General features: G+C 35.0%; 1 protein-coding gene across 1 annotated transcript in view; it reads right to left on the bottom strand.

The window, feature by feature from the left end:
* RPRD1A (regulation of nuclear pre-mRNA domain containing 1A) overlaps window positions 1-19,775 on the bottom strand; it is a 72,795-nt gene that overhangs the window by 28,187 nt on the left and 24,833 nt on the right. Inside the window, exons 2-6 of the mRNA XM_060121082.1 lie at window positions 12,958-13,087; window positions 10,052-10,158; window positions 9,875-9,972; window positions 6,847-6,973; window positions 6,562-6,737 (exon numbers count right to left, since the gene is read on the bottom strand). Of these exons, the coding sequence (XP_059977065.1) occupies window positions 6,562-6,737; window positions 6,847-6,973; window positions 9,875-9,972; window positions 10,052-10,158; window positions 12,958-13,087 (638 nt within the window). The remainder of the gene's footprint in view (window positions 1-6,561; window positions 6,738-6,846; window positions 6,974-9,874; window positions 9,973-10,051; window positions 10,159-12,957; window positions 13,088-19,775) is intronic.

The raw sequence follows: 19,775 nt of genomic DNA, 5'->3' as shown, positions 1-19,775 counted from the left end.
CTTAAAGAGCAAAATGGATGCCTTTGAGATGGTTACAAGATGAGGTTAAATGGAGACTCAAGACTAGTGATCTCATAGGCCTTATATGGAGTTTAATATCCAGAAGTGAAATGGGAAGCACTGGAGAGTTTTACATAGGGGAATGATGAGACCTGTTTTCTTAAAAGATCAATCTGGCTGCAGTGATGTAGACAGTTAAGAGAGGGAATAGGAATATCAGTTGTTAACCAGGCAACAGACAAGAGTAATTTGGCAGGAGTTATGAAACATATTATTAGTTCTATTTAATTAGACACAAAAGGTCTTCCATTTATATAACAAAGTGAACTCATGTTTATCTCCACTCCTCCCAAAAAGTCACTAAAATAATAAAACAATTTATAAGGGCAGAAACCCACAGAGACAGAGAAGAGGGAACCACAGTACACAAATGTTCTGAAATTTTTGAAAGACGGAAAAAACTGAAACAGGGATAATGACCAAAAATAATGTAATTCACCCTGAGTAATTTTGAAAGTCTCAGGACTTTGGGGCATCAACCTCCTTGAAATATAACGGTGAGTCTTAAGGTTGACAATGAAGATCAAATAGGTATCTTTACATCAATCTGTTCAAACTCATCCCATAGAGCCAAAAAATGAGGGATAAGAAACTAAGCCAAAGATCTGCATTTGGAGATCCAAATCACACAGATAAGAGGTTCTGAATACAGATGCCCTATGTTAGCTACCCAGCAAACTTAAAACATTTTCTCTAGAGAAAAGGAATGGCTCAGAAGAGAAGACCTATATAGATAATGATTATCGGGGAATCACTGAAGACAATGATCTAGTATAATCTTACTGAAAGTCTTTAATATGAATCAGCAATTTCACCTTTAGGGGTTTATCACAAGAGATGATGTAAGTGAGTAAAGGGGGCTTCCCTGGTGACACAGTGGTTAAGAATCTGCCCGCCAATGCAAGGGACACAGGTTCGATCCCTGGCCCGGGAAGATCCCACATGCCACGGAGCAACTAAGCCTGTGCGCCACAACTATTGAGCCTGAGCTCTAGAGCCCACAAGCCACAACTAATGAGCCCACGTGCCACAACTAGTGAAGCCTGCAAGCCTAAAGCCCATGCTCCGCAACAACAGAAGCCACGACGAGAAGCCTCCACTCGCCACAACTAGAGAAAGCCTGCGCTCAGCAATGAAGACCCAATACAGCCATAAATAAATGAATTTATTTATTTAAAAAAAATAAGTGAGTAAAGGGTTAATAAAAGAGACGTTCACTGGGAATTCCCTGGCGGTCCAGTGGTTAGGACTCGGTGCTTTCACTGCTGAGGGCCTGGGTTCAATCCCCGGTCGGGGAACTAAGATCCCACAAGCCGCGTGGTATGGCCAAAAAAAAAAAAAGATGTTCACTGCAATACTGTTTATAATATCAAACCAATGAAAGCAATTGGTCATAAAGAACAGATAGCTATGATATAGCCATACATTAAAAAGGAAAGCACTGACATGATAAGATGAACATAAAATATTACATGAAAAGGACAATATGCAAAATAATACATGGACCCAATACATGGCGCTAAGCCTTTTGCGTATGTAGCTTTTTTCTATGATGAAAATAGCTTATTTGCATAATTAATAAAAATAATTAAAAGATTACATGATTCTTGACTAATGGATAAATTAACCATAAAAAGTTTTTAGACTTAATGATATTTCGATCTCGAAAAATTATCTAAGAAATCATTAAGAAAATAGTAACATTTGCTCCTTTAAAAAATCCATATAGCTCCATCTTATCAAATTAATTTTAAATTTAAATGAAATCAATATGATTTCAATGGAAAAACAAAGTAAAATATAAAGAAATAACTGAACCACAGATGAAAGATTCCATAAGCAGTTCTCCATATTCTTCCTACTATCCCCTTGAATGGTATTTGTAATTTGACAAATCAATAACCATCAAAAAAGCTACATGAAAACAACACCTTCAGCAACAGACTTTTAAATTTGCATTTTCAGTGCTATATATTTCAAACATTCTTATATCCTATATTGGGAGATGACATTAAGCATTTCTAATCACTAAATGTCTCAGGCAAAACAAAACTGATCTTTAAGCATCTTAAAAAAATGGAAATTGAACATTTTGGAAAACAAAATTTTATAAAAGCAAGCCCTCTTAAAAAGACCAATTAAGAAATGTCTACTGGGCTTCCCTGGTGGCGCAGTGGTTGAGAGTCTGCCTGCCGATGCAGGGGATGCGGGTTCGTGCTCCGGTCCGGGAAGATCCCACATACCGCGGAGTGGCTGGGCCCGTGAGCCATGGCCGCTGAGCCTGCGCGTCCGGAGCCTGTGCTCCGCAACGGGAGAGGCCACAACAGTGAGAGGCCCATGTACCGCAAAAAAAAAAAAAAAAAAAAAAAAAGTCTACTTAGCAAAATGTCATTTAAAATATTAATTATGAAGGCAAATATATATGATAATAAGTGGGAAGAAAATATAATTCATATGCACAATAATGATTAGCTAAAATTACAGACATGAAAAATACCGAAAATAAAAACAAAAATCTACCAAGCAGCTAAATGTGGGTAAATCAAATGAGCCAGTAGAACAGAAAACTGACCACATTCATGTATACACATGTATATAGAGAAATAAATGACAGAAATGGCATTTTACAATATAGTAAAATATAGATTGTCATTAATTGACTAATCTTTAATCAATAAATGACGGGACATTTACTATCACTTTCAGACAGTTATATCCCTACATCATATATACCATGAACAAAAAAACCTAATGGATAAAATTATGAGGAAAAAAACTATAGAAAACTTGTATTTATGAATTGAGAAGGCGATCTTAACTATATCCAAAAAACCTAGAATCTATAAAGGCAAAGACAAATATTAATTTGTCTTAGAACCATAAACTTAGAACCAAACAGAAAAGTAGCCAAAGGATATAGGAAATTTGCAGCAGAAATAAAAAGGCTAATAAATATTTTTAAATGACCAATCTGAGTGAATAAAAAAAATTTTTTTAACCTATCAGATATGCAAAAATTTTAAAGATCACTGACATTCAGTGTTGGGTGAGGTTGTGCAGGAAAAGATGCACTTATACTTCAAGGAGTTTAAAAAGGCAAAACCTTTTGGAGGGCTTGAGTACATTATCAACATTTAAACAGACATTCTTTTTGACCCACCTATTTTATTCTACTTCTGAGAATCAATCCAACAGATATACTAGCACAGCTGTACAAACCTGCATCACCAGGATGTTCTCTCTGGTACTACCTATAATGCACAAAACTTAAAGCAACTCAATGGATGCAATCTGACACCATGAGAAGGGACTGACATAAACAACATTCATAAAATGATTATGCCCTCATTTTTTTTGTTTGGGTTTTTTTTGCGGTGCGCGGGCCTCTCACTGCTGTGGCCTCTCCCACTGCAGAGCACAGGCTCCGGATGCGCAGGCTCAGCGGCCATGGCTCATGGGCCTAGCCGCTCTGCGGCATATGGGATCCTCCCGGACCGGGGTACGAACCCGTGTCCCCTGCATCGGCAGGTGGACTCTCAACCACTGCGCCACCAGGGAAGCCCCCCTCATTTTTTTTTAAATGAGGTAACTCTGAATATACTGATGTAAGACTACAAAAGATAAACACTATCCTTTCTGACAGCTTTCCCATCCTGACTTCTAGAACTTGGAACTATGATTTGATTTCCCCTTTTAAGAGCCATCAAACTTTGATTTCCAATTTTCTATGGAAGCCTAAATTGGGATTTTATAAAAGCATGTTTTCTTATACCAATTGAATCATGAAAAAAGTATTAAAAATTGAGCAACAAAGATGTTATCATGGTGAATGATTCCCATAGCAATCTATGAAAGAGATTTTTAAACATAAATTAGGTTTATTAATTAGGTTTATTAGTCTATTTTAAGTTAACTGCTTTAATAACCAGCTGAAGGTAGTTGCAAGTTTAAAAAATGATTCATAATTTTCAAAAATTTTGAAAACACTTCATGTTTTCATTCATTACAAATGCTTTAACAGTGGCTTCCTTAAGAAATATGAAATAGCCAATTCCTGAGCTGATACTTTAAATTTATGTCTTTTTTTTAAAGAGCAATTAATGACATGTCAATACCTAGTCAATCACAGTTGATGTTCAAAGATGCCTGATAAGTGAAAACTATGTGATGCTATCACAGCTGATATGGTAAGTATAAATCCTGACCTCTCAGCCTCAACTTCAAAGGGATACCACCTACTTGGTACAAAAAAGTATCTAAATAACTCAAATCATTTTCACATCTTCTGACACAAGAATCACATAGTTATAAATGATAATTTACAAAGAGTTATATGGAATAACTTCCTAGTTTATTAGAAATCTAAATATTTTTTACTTGTAAGAAACGTTTGACATAATTTAGGTGGTTTATTTATAATATGAAAATCCAGTCATGCTAAAAAACAACAAAAAAGTTCCTAGAACACTTTATTTTAAGAAAGTGATTACCTCCGAGGAGGGAGGAAACAGAGTTGGAGAGAGGGCTTTAGCTGTTGCTGTAATCGTACATTTAAGCAAAAACTGAAAGCAAAATTGTCATTTTGCAGGCAGACTCCCTAGGTTCTAAACAACTCACTACCTCTTTGTGACCTTTAGCAAGTTATTTAATCTCCCAGTACCTCAGTTTCCTTTATCTGTAAAATCTGGATAATAACATTTCCTGCTACATAGGATTAAATGAGTTGATACATGTGAAATGCTTAGAAAAGTACCTGACACATGGTAAATTTTACTGCCATTATTATCATCAGCCTCACCACCTATAATTATCAATCATGAAATCCAGCTGGTACCTGACACATGGTAAATTTTACTGCCATTATTATCATCAGCCTCACCACCTATAATTATCAATCATGAACTCTGGCTGGAAGGCACTGGGAAAAGAGGGAGTTAAAGTGGGATGGTATCTGGTCTTTTTTCTACACGTTTCAAACATAAATGCTATTTTTGTAACGAGTGATATATAACCAGTTTAAGTGAGAAAGCAGTATGCAGTAGAATAACAAAGCTTCAGTCTTCAATTTTCAAAAACATGAGACAATTCAGGCTTTGGATTTTGATATTTATTTTTAGCAGGAAGAATATGCTAATGATGATGACATCGTTAGAAGATACGCCCATGTCCAATACCTGCAACAGAAGCTCAATAGAAGTTAAAGAAACCATACCAAAGACTAAAGACAAAAATTGTATGACATTACTTACCCTTAATTCTGCTAACAATAAAACAAGTAACAGTATGTTTAGGATTGAAGTTCCATCACAAGATCAAAAACTGGCAAGTTAACTATGAAATGTACTTTTTTGAAAAATTCTATCTTTTCCTTTCTATGTAAAATTGGGCAGCCTCTCTGAAGGTAGAGTACAATGCCAACAACTATGAGTGTGTATATGTGAGCGGAGGAGGGGCAGACTGAAAAGGTGCAATGCTAAACAGTGCTACAATTTGGGGTGGGAGAGCTCTGCTGCTGATACTAATTAACTGCTTTCACAGGTAGAGATGGCAATCATCTTTGGCACAATTAGAGACTGCTGAAACAAGAACTAAACTCTAATAAATAAAAGCAACTTAACAGAGGCAGCATCATAACATACCTACAAATTTAAAGAGAACTGTCTTAAAAAAGGGATCCGGACATATGAGAAATTCTCCTACATATTATTTGAAAAAGAAATTGCTACAGCAGCAAACAATTTAAACAAGAACTAATCAAATGAAAGATTCTTTTAAATAAAACCAATCTGGTTCATCCACCCCTGACAATGGCTACTCTGCTCAAAGGAAATTTGAGTGTTTCTTCTTTTAACCCCTGCACCTTCCAGGGGTGTCCAGACTTCTCATCAACAGTATCAATCATCATTCAATTTAAAGAAACAATAATAACTTTCTACCTAAGGGTGTGTCTGAGCCAAGAGTCGGGTAGGAATATGTTAAGCATCAGAATCAGGGATAGGAATAAAGGAGTAACTTGAAGACTACCTTCCCAAACAAAAATGATGTTCAGGAACAGGGAGACTGGGGATACTCATAGCAAAAAGTCTTTATTTCATAACTGTATACCCAAAAGACTGCGTGTAGTCAGACAGAAATTAAGTCCAACCATAATTTACTGTAGTTGACACCAGACTTTATACCAACTGTTATTTTCCCATTATTTTTGTTCTTGAAGATAAAGGTTTAAGCTCAGAAGATGAAATACTATTACTGGAATTTCACGTGAATAATTTTAAAATGCAACCAATTTTGCGAATTCCAAATTTCTAAATTTACTTAGGCAGATTGATTTGGTTCAAATAAAAAGAAACCAATTAATGCAAGGAGTAGCTTACCTGGGCCATTGTTTAAAAAGATCTATGTCCAAAAAATGCAAAATGTTCAGGAATATTAAGCTATTTTAAAATTCCTACCAAAAATAAATTAAATAAATAAGCACTAAATAAGGAAAAGGTTACGCACTTCCAATTTATGCTCTTTCTCTGCAAGGGCTTCCTTTTGACAACGAAGAAAATCTGCTAACATTCGAGTGAGTTGCTTCCTATCATCTATTTCAGCTGCCAATCTTCCATTGTAATCTGCCAGCAACATACAAGCGTCCTCTACCATTTTAGAAAGTCTTTCTCCAGATTCTTTATCTAAGAAAGGCACAGAATAACAAAATTATTACACAACAAAAACAATGCCATATGTGGTTTCCTTACTCCAACTCCCAAAAAAGTTCCAGATCACATTTTCTTTTCTTACCTGTTATTTTATCTAGTAGGGATACTTCTTGAACTTCAACAGGCAAAGAAGCTATCCTTTGATGAACTGCTGCATCACCAGAAGCCGCATTTTCTAGATCTTGTAATGCTCTAACGAGATCTAGAGTCTAAAAAGTTATACAACTTTAGAACCAAAATTAGTGAAGCTTAAACAAATATAAAAGACTTGAAATTTATTTCATATTCCTTAATCCTTATGGGCTATTTATTAGTTTAAACTGCTTTCAGAGTCCATTTCTTTCACATATTAAGAAAAAAGCTACACTATATTAGGTATTGGAAATATATAAATTGGGAACATATAGATATTTCTAGTGGTGGAGACAGATAGTGTAAAAATAATTATCTGACTATTAAAATGTGATTCATTTATAAGCCAAATATATACAGTGGTAAAAGGTAGGCTATAATTTCAACCTGGAGAATACAAGTTTTATATATGCTATAGTCACTGTATTATCATTATACATAAGAATTTTTTGTATTAAATTTGATATTGAGGGATGGGGGATACAAATCATCATCTACCACAACATACAAGAGCCCCCCAAATTCCATTTCTCAATAAAGTAGTTAAAGCATAAGAGAAATGTAATTTTGGAATATGTATGTTCAAATATGGCACCTTAACTATCCTATGGTTTATTACTAAGATCATTAAAATATTACAAAGTTCCATACATCTGGTGACTAATATTTATATAATGCTTAACCAGTATTTTATCATCAGAATATTTTAGTTGCACTGTTTTCATACCAGCTATAATTAGGAGGGAAGGGCAAGTCTCTGCTGATGATTTCACAATTCATAATATATCTAAAGTTATTCCAAAGAAAATGGAGTAAATTTTCTTTTTGCTAGTCTCCATTCCCATCCCACCTCCCTTTTTCTTTTTTCCTTCTTTTTTTCATCTCTAAGCCTAGATTCTAGAACACTAGGAAATTACACACATACATGATAGGATATAGGAAACATAGGATATTCAAATTCTGTGTATATATTTAGATGACACCGACAGCCAGTAACTGATTTTTCTTTAAGTTATTCCCTTATAAAAAATGCTATCACTGGGGTCTAGTACATAGCAAATGATCAAACATGATAAGAATGAGTGGAACCTAATAAGAAATATACTATCCCAAGTGTGCTTTTAATTCACCACTACATGTTTAAAATCCCAAAATTTAAAAAAATAATTTTGTTATATTTCCCCTCTACAATGAAAGTGAGCTTAAGAGCAATGACAATTACCGGGAAGCTTGTTTCTCATGGTATCCCAAACAACTTATATATTTTTATTTTTTAATCAGTCTTAGAAAGTTCTAAAATTTTCTGGAGTTCTAAGAAGAAACCTGGCTTTACGGTTTTGACGATGTACGCATGCTTTAATTACAACCTACTCTCATCGCACCTTCACACTCCTACATGAGCTAATTCTCCCAACGCTCAGTCAAGGATCCAGATAAGAAAGCAAAGTTGTCTGAAACAACACTAGCCTAGGACTTCCTGATAGAGGAGAATGAAATGAGTTCAACTACATTCTATAAAGAGAAATTTTAGCCATTCTTATAAAGAATGACATATATAAAATGGTAACTATAAAGCTGAACCACTGAGAATTAAGCAGTACAACTAATCTGAAAATGGTCATTATAAAACAAAACGCGACAGCATTTTACACAACAAGTACTAGAGAAGAGTCAGGTGGTTACTCAGAAACTCCAGGAAGTACAACTTAGGTTACTCTTTCATGAGGTAGAATACGAGAGGGTAAGACCCTATATTTAGAACTGGGGTAAAATACTGTTCATGGAGTCATTACGGGGCTTGTCTTGAATTATTACCAAACAGAGAGAAATATAAGCCTTAGCGTTTGGTTGTTCCAAACGTTATGTTCCTATTACATTTCTATTCAAGCTCTTATCCATGGTGACCATATGGGCTTCAGCATTCCTGTCATTAAGCCCCAACAGGGGGCTTGACTCAGGTACTAGCTGAGACCCTCAGTCAAATTCTTTCTGCCTCCTAAGTACTAACACTGATATAAATCCACAATTCCAGGCAGTAATTGGTTGTATCTTTATTTCAAGCTCTTTTCATGGCGGAAAGAGCTCCATCCACCTTCAGGTTTCACGCAGTGAGTTCTGGTCCAGGTCTCCAACTCCTTAAGTTCTTGTTACTCTACAGGATACTAATTTATGCAAACCATGTCTGCTTCCAGACACAAGCTCAGCAGGAACCATACTCTGGCTCACATTTTGAGTTACGTTTCTGTACCATTTGTAGCCCATGGCAATATTTACCTTGTTTTAAGACTATGGCTATGTCTTCATTTTCTCCTTTAAAATTTTATCTATCCCTCCTATATGTTTGAAACATAGAAGCAGGAAGCTTTAAGACTCAATGCCCACATAATTAAGGTAAAAATGTCTTTTTGGAATCATCTGATGGTTAGAAAATGCTATATTGTATCAACCTGGGAGGACATGGAGTATTAAGATAATGATTCTGATTCATCTTATTTTATTACCATGGAACTACATGGTTTTATATAGTTACACAGAACTGTATGAATACATACTCGTTAACTCTAACATGCATTCTTACATGTTTAAAAGCAAAAATACTTAAAAGAGTGGTGCTTATCTCTAGGCATGGAATTTTTAGCATACTTAAATCAAACAACAAAATAGTCTTATCATATAATGTTTTATTTATTTAAAAGGAAACTGTTTAAATGGTAGATATCTCATCAGACCTAATTATACTTAGCAATCAAATACTCTTTCTACGCAAAATGTAAGCGCCTAATATACAATATACAGCACACTACATTAAACATAAGCAATGTATTAATCAGAAAATAAGACTTATTCACATAGCTTCTTTCCTGTACCCAGAATTATAATAAAAGTCAATTTACAGAAGTAAAACACTGAAATTAGTAAAGCTTGATGGCTACATGAAGTACTAGCAATTAACTCCCTTAACAGAGAAAAGCCACTACCTGTGGTGGTTCACTTGGAGATCCTAGAGAGGAACAGTTTTCATTCTCATCCACCTTTATCTGTTCATATGTTCGCTTCCTAGGCTTCTTATCGCCATCTGAATTGAAAGAACATTTAAGTTTTAATCAGAGAATACATTTTAATGAAGAGATAATGATAAAAGATTATATACTTACACAGAGCTTGCTTAAGTTGTTCTAATACATCATTTTCATAAACAGACCTTTCTTCCCAAATAGATAACACTCTTCCAAGGTGCTTCTTACAACTTTCATCAGTTTCACTAAAGAAAGATAAAAATATTAACAGTAAAATGCATAGTGCTATTGCAAAGAAAATGGTGATTTTAAATACAATGACACTCATTCCCTGAAAAAAGCTGCCCAAATGTTTACTGAGTTCCACTATGTGACCAGCAGTTTAGGGGTGAAGTGACTAAGATAGACATATTCCCTGCTTCCCTTAAAGAGCTTAGAGACATATTATTAAACAAAAAATGATGAAAGTGTTAGTACTGGTGACTAGGGGTTATCAAGAAGATACCCCTAACCTAATGGGGGATGAACATAAAGCTAAGGAAGATTTCTAATGGGTGATTTTTAAACTTATTTAACAAATATTTATTGATCAAGGTACTATCTCTGACACTGGAGATACAAATGGAGCTTTATGGCAGCTGTATTTTTATAAGTGCCACAAAAGAGAACAGGGTGTTAAAAACAGGCTTAACAGAGAGACACAGTCCACTTCAAGAGAGATCAGGAAGGATATGTGAGGAGGGGTATTTGAGGAAATGATGTATTTAATCTGAGTTCTAAAGACTGGATATACAGGGAAGTGGGAAGCAGACTACTTCCAACCACTTCCCACCGCCTTCATCACTACCACTATAGAATGAGCCACAATTATCTCCTTCATTCTATTCCCTACTAAAGTAAAGCATATCATACTGCTCTCAGTTCTCTAAGAATCACCAATCATACCAAGAATAAAAGCGAAATTCTTATCCTGGGCCACAAAGTGGACATATTCTGCTTCCTGGCTACCTATCAGTCCACATTTCCTAAATATAAATCTCCTTGCTGATCTTCAAACATGCCCAGCACATGGCTATCTCACTGTTTCTGCCAAGTTTTTTCTCTACCTAGGATCCTTTCCTCCTAGAGTCAAATGGCTCGTTTCATCCCTCCCTTTAGTCTCTGTTCAAATGCTACCTCCCCAAAACGGTCAATCTTTATCTCATAAAACAACTGAGCACCATCACACTCTCTAGCTCCTTCCCTGCTTTAAGTTTCTTCACAGTACTTATCTTTTGACATTTTAATATATATTCACTTGTCTATTACTTTGTCATCCACTAAAATGTAAGCTCTATTAGAACAGAACTTTGTCTTTCACTACTGTATCCTCACTGACTAGCACATAGTAGGTGGTCAATAAATATTTTATTGAATTCTAGGGAGAAGCAACATATATTAAAAGGCCTAAGGCAGAAAGAACTAAAAGAGATTCAGTTAGCTTAAACTGTATAGTGTATAGAGTGTGTGTGAGAGAGTGTGGTGGTGGGGGGATGGCCAGGGGGAATGTGAGACAGGAGACTGAACAGGTAGCCTGGGCCATGAAGGAACACCTGAAATCTTACTCAGGACCTGAGACTTGATGTCTAGGACAAACGAGAACCACTCAAAGGCAAGAGAGTGTTGTATCAGCTCTGCAACTCTGGCTACAGTTTCCTAAGTGGATTAAACAATACTGGAGGCTACTGTAATTATACAGAAATGACATTATGGTAATTGGAATGGAAAGAAATCTAAAGAACCGAGGGAACTATATGTACTATAAGGGATAAGGGGCGTGAAGGAGAAAGGACAGTTGATATATTATAAATCACTATATCACAGAGAGTTCAAGATAACACCTAGTTTCTCACATGGGCATCTGGATAGATGGAGTTGCCATTCATCAACAGTGAACCCAGAGAGGAAGCAAGTTTGACAGGGAGGAAGGACATAGTGAGTTCAATAACAGACACAGTGAGTCTGAGATGTTTGGAGGCATACAACTAGAAATCAAAAGGCAATTGGATATACAGGACTAAAAGGAAAAACATCTGGACTGAAGCATAAGATTGCCAGTTTTTATGGTATGGATAATAAATAAATACATGTAATGTATGAAATCACCCAGAGGGCTAGTAAAGAATATGACACCAGAAGAAGGCCCAGGACTAAACTCTAAGAAATACCAGCACCTGAAAAGATGGTAAGAGTATCTAAATTGAAGGATAAATAATATTAATTTAAGAAAGCAACATACTGCAGTGTTTCACACTCTGTAATTTTTCTTTCCACACTCTATAATTTGTTTAAAAAATGCTTCTACTGTGACTGAACCTGCAGGGCATGTGGTAAGTATATTTTCATCCTTAAATCATTCAACACAGATCATCATTCACCACTGAATTCTATACTTTAGATTGATTTAATCGCCTACCCCAATAATGTTTACCCAGTAATCTACCAAATATTTGCATATAATGTTTGGAAATAAGCATTTTAAAAGTACAGATTTCTACCTTCAGAATTTTTCTGTAGCAAAATTTTCAACAGGCTTATGATTATTTTAAATATTCTATATTTCCAAAGCATTAAAAAATGTTATGACATACACCCACACACTAGAAAACCTTAAAATCATTATAAGCAACATGAAAGGGGTACTAAGTTTTTCCAGAAATATTAGTTGGAAGATTGATAGTTTTATAAGCACACAAATTTTCAATTCAACACATTCATTCATTCTCAATGAATTTCATTCCAAAATGGCAGTTGCTTTTGGTTACTTAAGGAAAAGGTGAAATTCAGGTACTCCAAATGCCCACCTTAGTAACAGCTCAAAAAATGTTTCCTTCACAGCAAGTATTTAACACATTTACAAATGCCATTACAGGTAAGTCTTTTCAAGTGAAAACTTCAAAGAAATATATACTTTGTTTTATTTTAATGTCTTAAGGCAAGTTTTAGCAAAAGGACACATTAGGCATTTACAACAGGTTACCTAGTACCCAAAACAATTATCATACCTTGAAACATGCTTAAAAGCCTCCACTATAACTGGTGCAAAATCTTTTGTAAACTCTGGCCCCTTCCTTTTGCTGTTCTGAATGACATCATTAGCTAGGTAGAGAAAAGTAAGCTTCCTGTTTGGTTTGGCTGAAAAAAAAAAAAAAAATTTAACCTAATTAAAATATCCTCACTTAATTTAGACAAACTTTCTCAATACCTGAGTTAAGCAGTTTGAGAACTACGACAAACTTACTAACCTTTTTGTATTATGTTCAACCCTAACTTCTCATTCTACTACCAAACTTAGCAAGTCATTATTCTTTAAAAGATAACTACTCTGGTTTCTGAAGGTCACTCACGTGAGGAAAAAAGAGAACTAAAGAGGCAGAGATAGTCAATGAAATATCTGTTTCCTTACAGTTCTAAGTCGCCCAAACCACTTATCCTTGATTAGTCTTTTTTTCCCCAAAACAAAATTATTTATTTATTCCAAATTATTTATTTAATCCAAAATTAAAAAGATATTGGTGGTAAGGAAATAGACTGTTACATGACACAAGATAAAAAGCCTAATTCTATATTAAAAAAAAAATCAAACCTTAAAAATAAAAATACTACCACCTCGTGTCGTGGACACGAGCACCATAGGGCCAGGGATGGACCAGCTGTCAGGTGGGCAGGCGGGCGGGGAGGAAGCCAAGGCCACAGCTTGAGGAAGGCCCTGGCCCCTCCTCGCCTGTGTCTGGCAGAGCCAGTGTGAGACGAAGAGACTGTTAAGGGAAACACTGACCAAAACCGCCCGCCCTGTTCAGGCAAGATAGTAACCACTTGCATGAGTTATCTTACAACAGATATCTTACAACAGAACGTTCTGAACCACGTTCTGGTTCAGAACGTGGAACTAACAAGTTACCACAAACCAGAAGAATTTGGGAAAGGTCAAAAGAGAGAGGAGATGCCAGTCCATACATCCTGCCAACCTCCCAGAATCCTTCTCACTGGAATCCATCTTGGCTGAGCGATCCTTGATTGCTAGTCATAATTATTTCCAAACTAATAGTTTTATACACAGAAATCCTCACCTCTGACTATCCTGTACTAAATTTTATTAAAACTATTAAACACTACATGAAATACAGCCACTTAAGATGATGACTGGTCATGTTATTAAAATGGTACCCTAAATCTTAACTGAATTTATGACTATTTTAATACCCATGTTGATTTAAAACTCAATATTATTGTCAAATAAAAGAATACAAAATGTAAAATAGGTTGAAAGAGATATCACTTCAATCAATTACATATTTTTTGTTTATGAAAGAAATATTTGCCAAGCTAATAGAGTAAATGTTAGGGAAACCAAATGGACAAAGTTTAGATTTTTTCCCCCCTTTGGATTACATGGCCTTAAATAACTGATTCATCTTGACAAAAATATGCCCCTACTCACTATATTCTGTGGGTATAGTCATCCTCCCAAAAGAGCAGATAAGATTTCACTAACTGCTGACCAGAATCCATTTTTTACTGGTTACAATGTTAAGTGGCATAGTAGTATTAAATATGACTTAAGATTCATATATAAAAGGAAAACCTATTAGTTGAACACAATCTTTTATATTGACTATTTTCATAATTCAATTTTACTAGAATTAAAATTGAATCATTCAAAGTTGTACAATTATATTCAGAAACAACATACTTTGTGGCATCCACATTACGATGGTATAGGGGACTTATGATCAGGACTGATAATCCAGTGCACTATTCATGTGGGCCAGTTTATTGGATTTAAGACAAATATTTGGGCCAGGTGCACTTGGTCCTCAAGATTTGAGTATTCAATTTAAAATTTAACCCACTTTTGAGTTCACATTTTTCTTTTAGGGGAAACTAGCATCCCAACCTTCTCATAAGAAACTGTAAAATACTGAGTCACAACTGATCGGACCTTACAAACCTGTGCCACCCACTGCATAACCTGGTTTGCCTGTCTAAAGTTGCAGCCCACCAATTTTCATGCTTTTGAAAGTTGCTGGCATAGAATAAAGATAAGGGAGAGATGGCAATACAGAGACCAATTTCTGATTCTTCCGGCTTGTCTGGTTAGTCAAGCCATAGAGTATAACTGGTTAAGATACCAGGACCCTTTCCCATGAAAATAATAATGGTAACTTTCCCAGTATTCAACCCTTTTTTTTTTTTGTACCTACCTCTGCCTCTGCCCACAAAACACCTCACACAAAGAAAAGGCCTTATTTAATCCAAGTATTAGAAGTATTATTTAATCCAAGTATTTGCCTTCTTAGCATCAAAATGAGTTTAAATACTCAAATCTGTTCTAAGCACTTTATATATATATAAATATATATATAAAACCTAATTTATCCATATAATGTAAGGTACCATTATTATCTGCATTTGGCAGTTGAATAAAAATAGACATCAAAAAGGTTATCTGCCCACAGTGAAACAGACAGGAAGGGATCAGCCATGATTTGAATCTTAAAAGTCCAACTCCAAAGCATTCCCTCTTTACAACTGGACTATGCCTACTGTCATAAATGAAAGAGGATACTACCTTTAGAGAAGATTTAGTAGCAACTCAACCAAAATATTTTATGTTAGCAGTATTATTCACAACAGCCAAAAAGTGGAAGCAATCCAGTGTCTGTCGAAAGATGAATGGATAAGCAAAAGGTGGTATATACATACAAATAGAATACTACTCAGCCTTAAAAAGGACATTCTGACACATGCTACAATATGAATGAACCCAGAGGACATCAAGTTAAATGAAACAAGCCAGTCATAGAAAGACATATACTGTGTGATTCCATTTATACCAGGTGCCTAGAATAGTCAAATTCAAAGAAAAAGTAGAATGGTGATTGCCAGGGCTAGGTGAGGGAGGTATGGAGAGTTACTGTTTAATGGGTATAGAGTTCCAGTTTTATAATAGGAAAAGAGTTCTGGAGATGGATGCTAATGATAGTTGCATAACAGGATAAATGTACTTAATACCATTAAACTTCACACCTAAAAATGATTAAAGCGGTCAATTTTTTGTTATGTTTATTTTACCACAAACATTTAAAAGTATACATTTTACACTGTTTTTTAAAATTTGTGAGCTACTAATCTCTTGAAAATAATTCAGAATCATTTCTGCAATGTACACTAAAGTAAAAATTTTCAAGATTTCAACACACATTTCCCAGTATATTCCAAAGAATGAACTCTGTACCAGGAGCATGGCTTTAGTATGGAATCCAAATACCAAAACATAATTTTCATTTCTTTCCTTGTGGAACCCAGGCTAAAATATGAGAAAAACTAGAAATTGCCATAAATTATACCCTTCTCCAAATTTTCAGAGAAAAGTTTACTTCCATTTAAAACTTTATGTAGAACAAATAATAAACTAATGCAACAAATCACAACAAGCAATTCCAGAAGAAAATCACAAAAATGATTTTCAAATAAATTTTTATAAGTTATATATAACAGAGCCATAAATTGTTACAAAGACATGCAAAGTTAACAGAAAGGGCAAACAAGCCATTTCATAATTTCTTAAAGAAATAACTCTATTGGCAACAGAATATAAGGCTAAATAATGGGTCTGATGTAATCAACTTCTACGTTTTTACAGTTCACAGTTTCCTTATAAAGACACATATTTTCTCAATCTTCCATTCAATTTAACTAGCGTTTACTTAATGTTTGCTATGTGCCAGGGACCATGCTGGGCACAGACCAAAAATAACCTTTCCTGTTCAATCAGGAGTTTGCAAGCACCATACAAACTGGCACATGATAGGTGACATGACTAAGTATGTTAGTTCTCTTTTTTTAATTCTTTGTCTTCACTAATATATGACACCACCAGAGAAAGCAACCATAAATTCAATATTATATCCCCGTTAGTCTGTGTGTATACTGCTATGTTTGTACCAATATAAGCCAAGTAAGGACTAGTCAACGTATTGTGAGAAACCATTTTCTTATATCTCACCTCACTGAACTAAATCTTAAGCTCCTGTAGGTACTAAGTATAGCCCTTTTCCAGGGACCTTGTATATGAATAGGTACATCAAAACAAATAATAATAATAATAAAGTCTCGCTGGCTAATATAAGAGAACATAGTATTACCTAAAAAGTTGAGCATACTCCCCAAAAAGGGCGATACAAGTTTAGTTCATCACACAAGTAAGAAATGGATTCACAATAATTCAAACAATTCAAATAAGGATCAATTACAAAGCTTCAGAAAGAAGAATCCAGACTAGTAAACAATAGGAAACAAACTTATTCAAAGGATTACAGAAATGCCATCTAGTCTCACTAATTCATACTGAGTTCATAATCTAGTTTTATTTCTTCATAATCAGAAAGTGATAGGATCATTACTTATTTTCTTACACTGTTCAGACCATATGCCTACTTGTTTTGATATGATACAGAATATCATAATCTAATTTAATCACTGTGTTTTTATGTAGATTGAAATTTATAACCACAGTAGATGATAATGCTCATAAACACAACAAATAGCTAAAAAAACGTTGTTTTATCTGTAAATACAGGAACCTTCTTTCCAAGGGAAGCATTCTATATAGAGAAGCAGCAAAAAAATTTAATAAACAAATATATATATGTATATACACACATGCATGTACACACACGCACCAATGAGCATTACTGCAGTTCTTATAGAAGGACATCAGAAGAAAAGCCATTATCTTGAAACAAAAATCTGTTAAGGATTTATTAACAACTGTTGGACAGCCCTATTTATTTATTTCCCTGATAAACTGAATCACAGACTAGAAAACATGTTCATATGGATGGATAGGTGGCTGTAAGGCAGAAACTGCTTTAACTTAGTAATATTCTTTGCCACAGAAAACGCATAGTCAACAGATGGTTCTTGAATGGATCCTATCGATCCCAGACAGGACAAACAGTTCAGTCAGACACAGATGGCTGCTTCTTAATGGCTGAGGTGGGTGAAAAATGGATAGAGCTGGCATACTCCTGTATCACTGCCAGGATGCCTCACACTTTTGGTAGCCCATCCCTTGCTTAAAATCCTTCAAAGGTTTTCTACTGTTCTCCAGATAACATTTTAAATCCTTAACATGAACCAAAGGCCCAAAAAGGTCTGTCTCCACCTCTACACTACTCTCTCTTCATGCCCAACACTACTCCTCCTCCAATTTCCCCAACTCCTACCCATGCTTTAGACCTCAGTTAAATGGTTTCCTCTAATTTTTCCCTGACCACCCACTACACATAGGTTAGGCAGCCCTGATATGCTCTCATACCACCTCATACTTTTCCTATGGAGCATTTACTCCAACTATAATTGTTTTAATTTAATCTGGTGCTTCCCAACTAAATTCCATCTAAAGCAACAATTGTCAGTCTCATCTACCAATCTATGGAATCAAGGCTAGCAGCTGATTCATAATTTGCTCAACATTTACTAAATCAATCAATTTTGGCCTAAACTTATGTCTTTAACTATTTGTTCTACTAGCTTAGCTTCTGGTCTTAACCTCACCCAGCAGCTGAAAGGGGAACACATGTAAAATTACACTACTTTCAGAAACCTCAACTTCAAATTCTGATTATGGAAGACAAACTTTACTTTCTTACAGATCTAGCACTCTTTCTTATTTTCAGTGTATTGAGTTCAAATATTTTCTTTTCCCCTCCTCCATTCTAGAGTTCTCACAAATCATAACCCCATTGAAAAATATGCAAGTAGTGTGAAGGGGAAGGTCAAAAAGTACAAATGTTAAGCAATTAAAACCAACTATCATTTTCTACCTGTTAGACTGATCAAGATGAACGTCTGACACTAACTAAAGTTGGCAAGAATATGGGTAAGATTATCACCTTTAGATACCTTCAGACATTGTAATTAAAATATAAATTAGTGTGACTTCTTAGAAAAATAATTTGGCAATATCTATGAAAAATGTAATGCACAAATCCCTTGACCCTGCAAATTTCACTTCCAGGAATTTATCCTATGGGTATCTTCTCATAAATGCACAAAGAAATCACTAAGCATATTAATGATAAAACACGAAAGATAGAACTAATTAAATCATGGTACATTCATACAATCCAATACTCTATAGCTGTTAAAAAATGAGATAGATTTATATACAAATATAGAAAGATATCTAACAGTATTGAATTACACACATCCAAACAAACACACACATAGTAGATAGCTTTACTCTGGGGGAAGATCAAGAAAGAATTTGAGGGGGATCAAGAGTTACCAACAAAGAAGTCATAACATGGAAACATGAGCTATATATTAAATGATTAACTTGAGCCTCCATGCTGAAAAGGGCTTCTGGGTAGTACTGACTTGGTGCTCCACCAACTGACTTTGTCCTGCAAGGGCATTTACCCATGATCTCTCCTGTCTCAATGTCTGGTTTAAAAAAAAACTCCACCTAGGCCCAGACAAATGGACATCTTTCCCATTCTAAAAGGCCCAAGGCAATTCTGCTTCCTCAAATTTTAAAAACCTTCATTTTGGTATACACAACAAATGAATTCTTAAAATCTTGAAAAGCACAAACTTCATCCTGGACCATTACACCACTATAAAAGACACTCTGAACTGGAAGAGTTCTAAAGAATACACATCACATTGTATATTCACATTATGCTTATAGAGTGGAACTGAAACTAAAACTTTTTTGGCCTATTAAGAATATCTTTAAAATAATACTGACTAGTTTCTTATGACCTAGGCACTGTTCTAAAAGTTTATTACGTATCTCATTTAGTCTTCAAAA

This window comes from Lagenorhynchus albirostris, chromosome 14 (genome assembly GCF_949774975.1).
Source record: "Lagenorhynchus albirostris chromosome 14, mLagAlb1.1, whole genome shotgun sequence".
Lineage (NCBI taxonomy): Eukaryota > Metazoa > Chordata > Mammalia > Artiodactyla > Delphinidae > Lagenorhynchus > Lagenorhynchus albirostris.
This window is presented reverse-complemented; position numbering and strand designations above follow the sequence as displayed.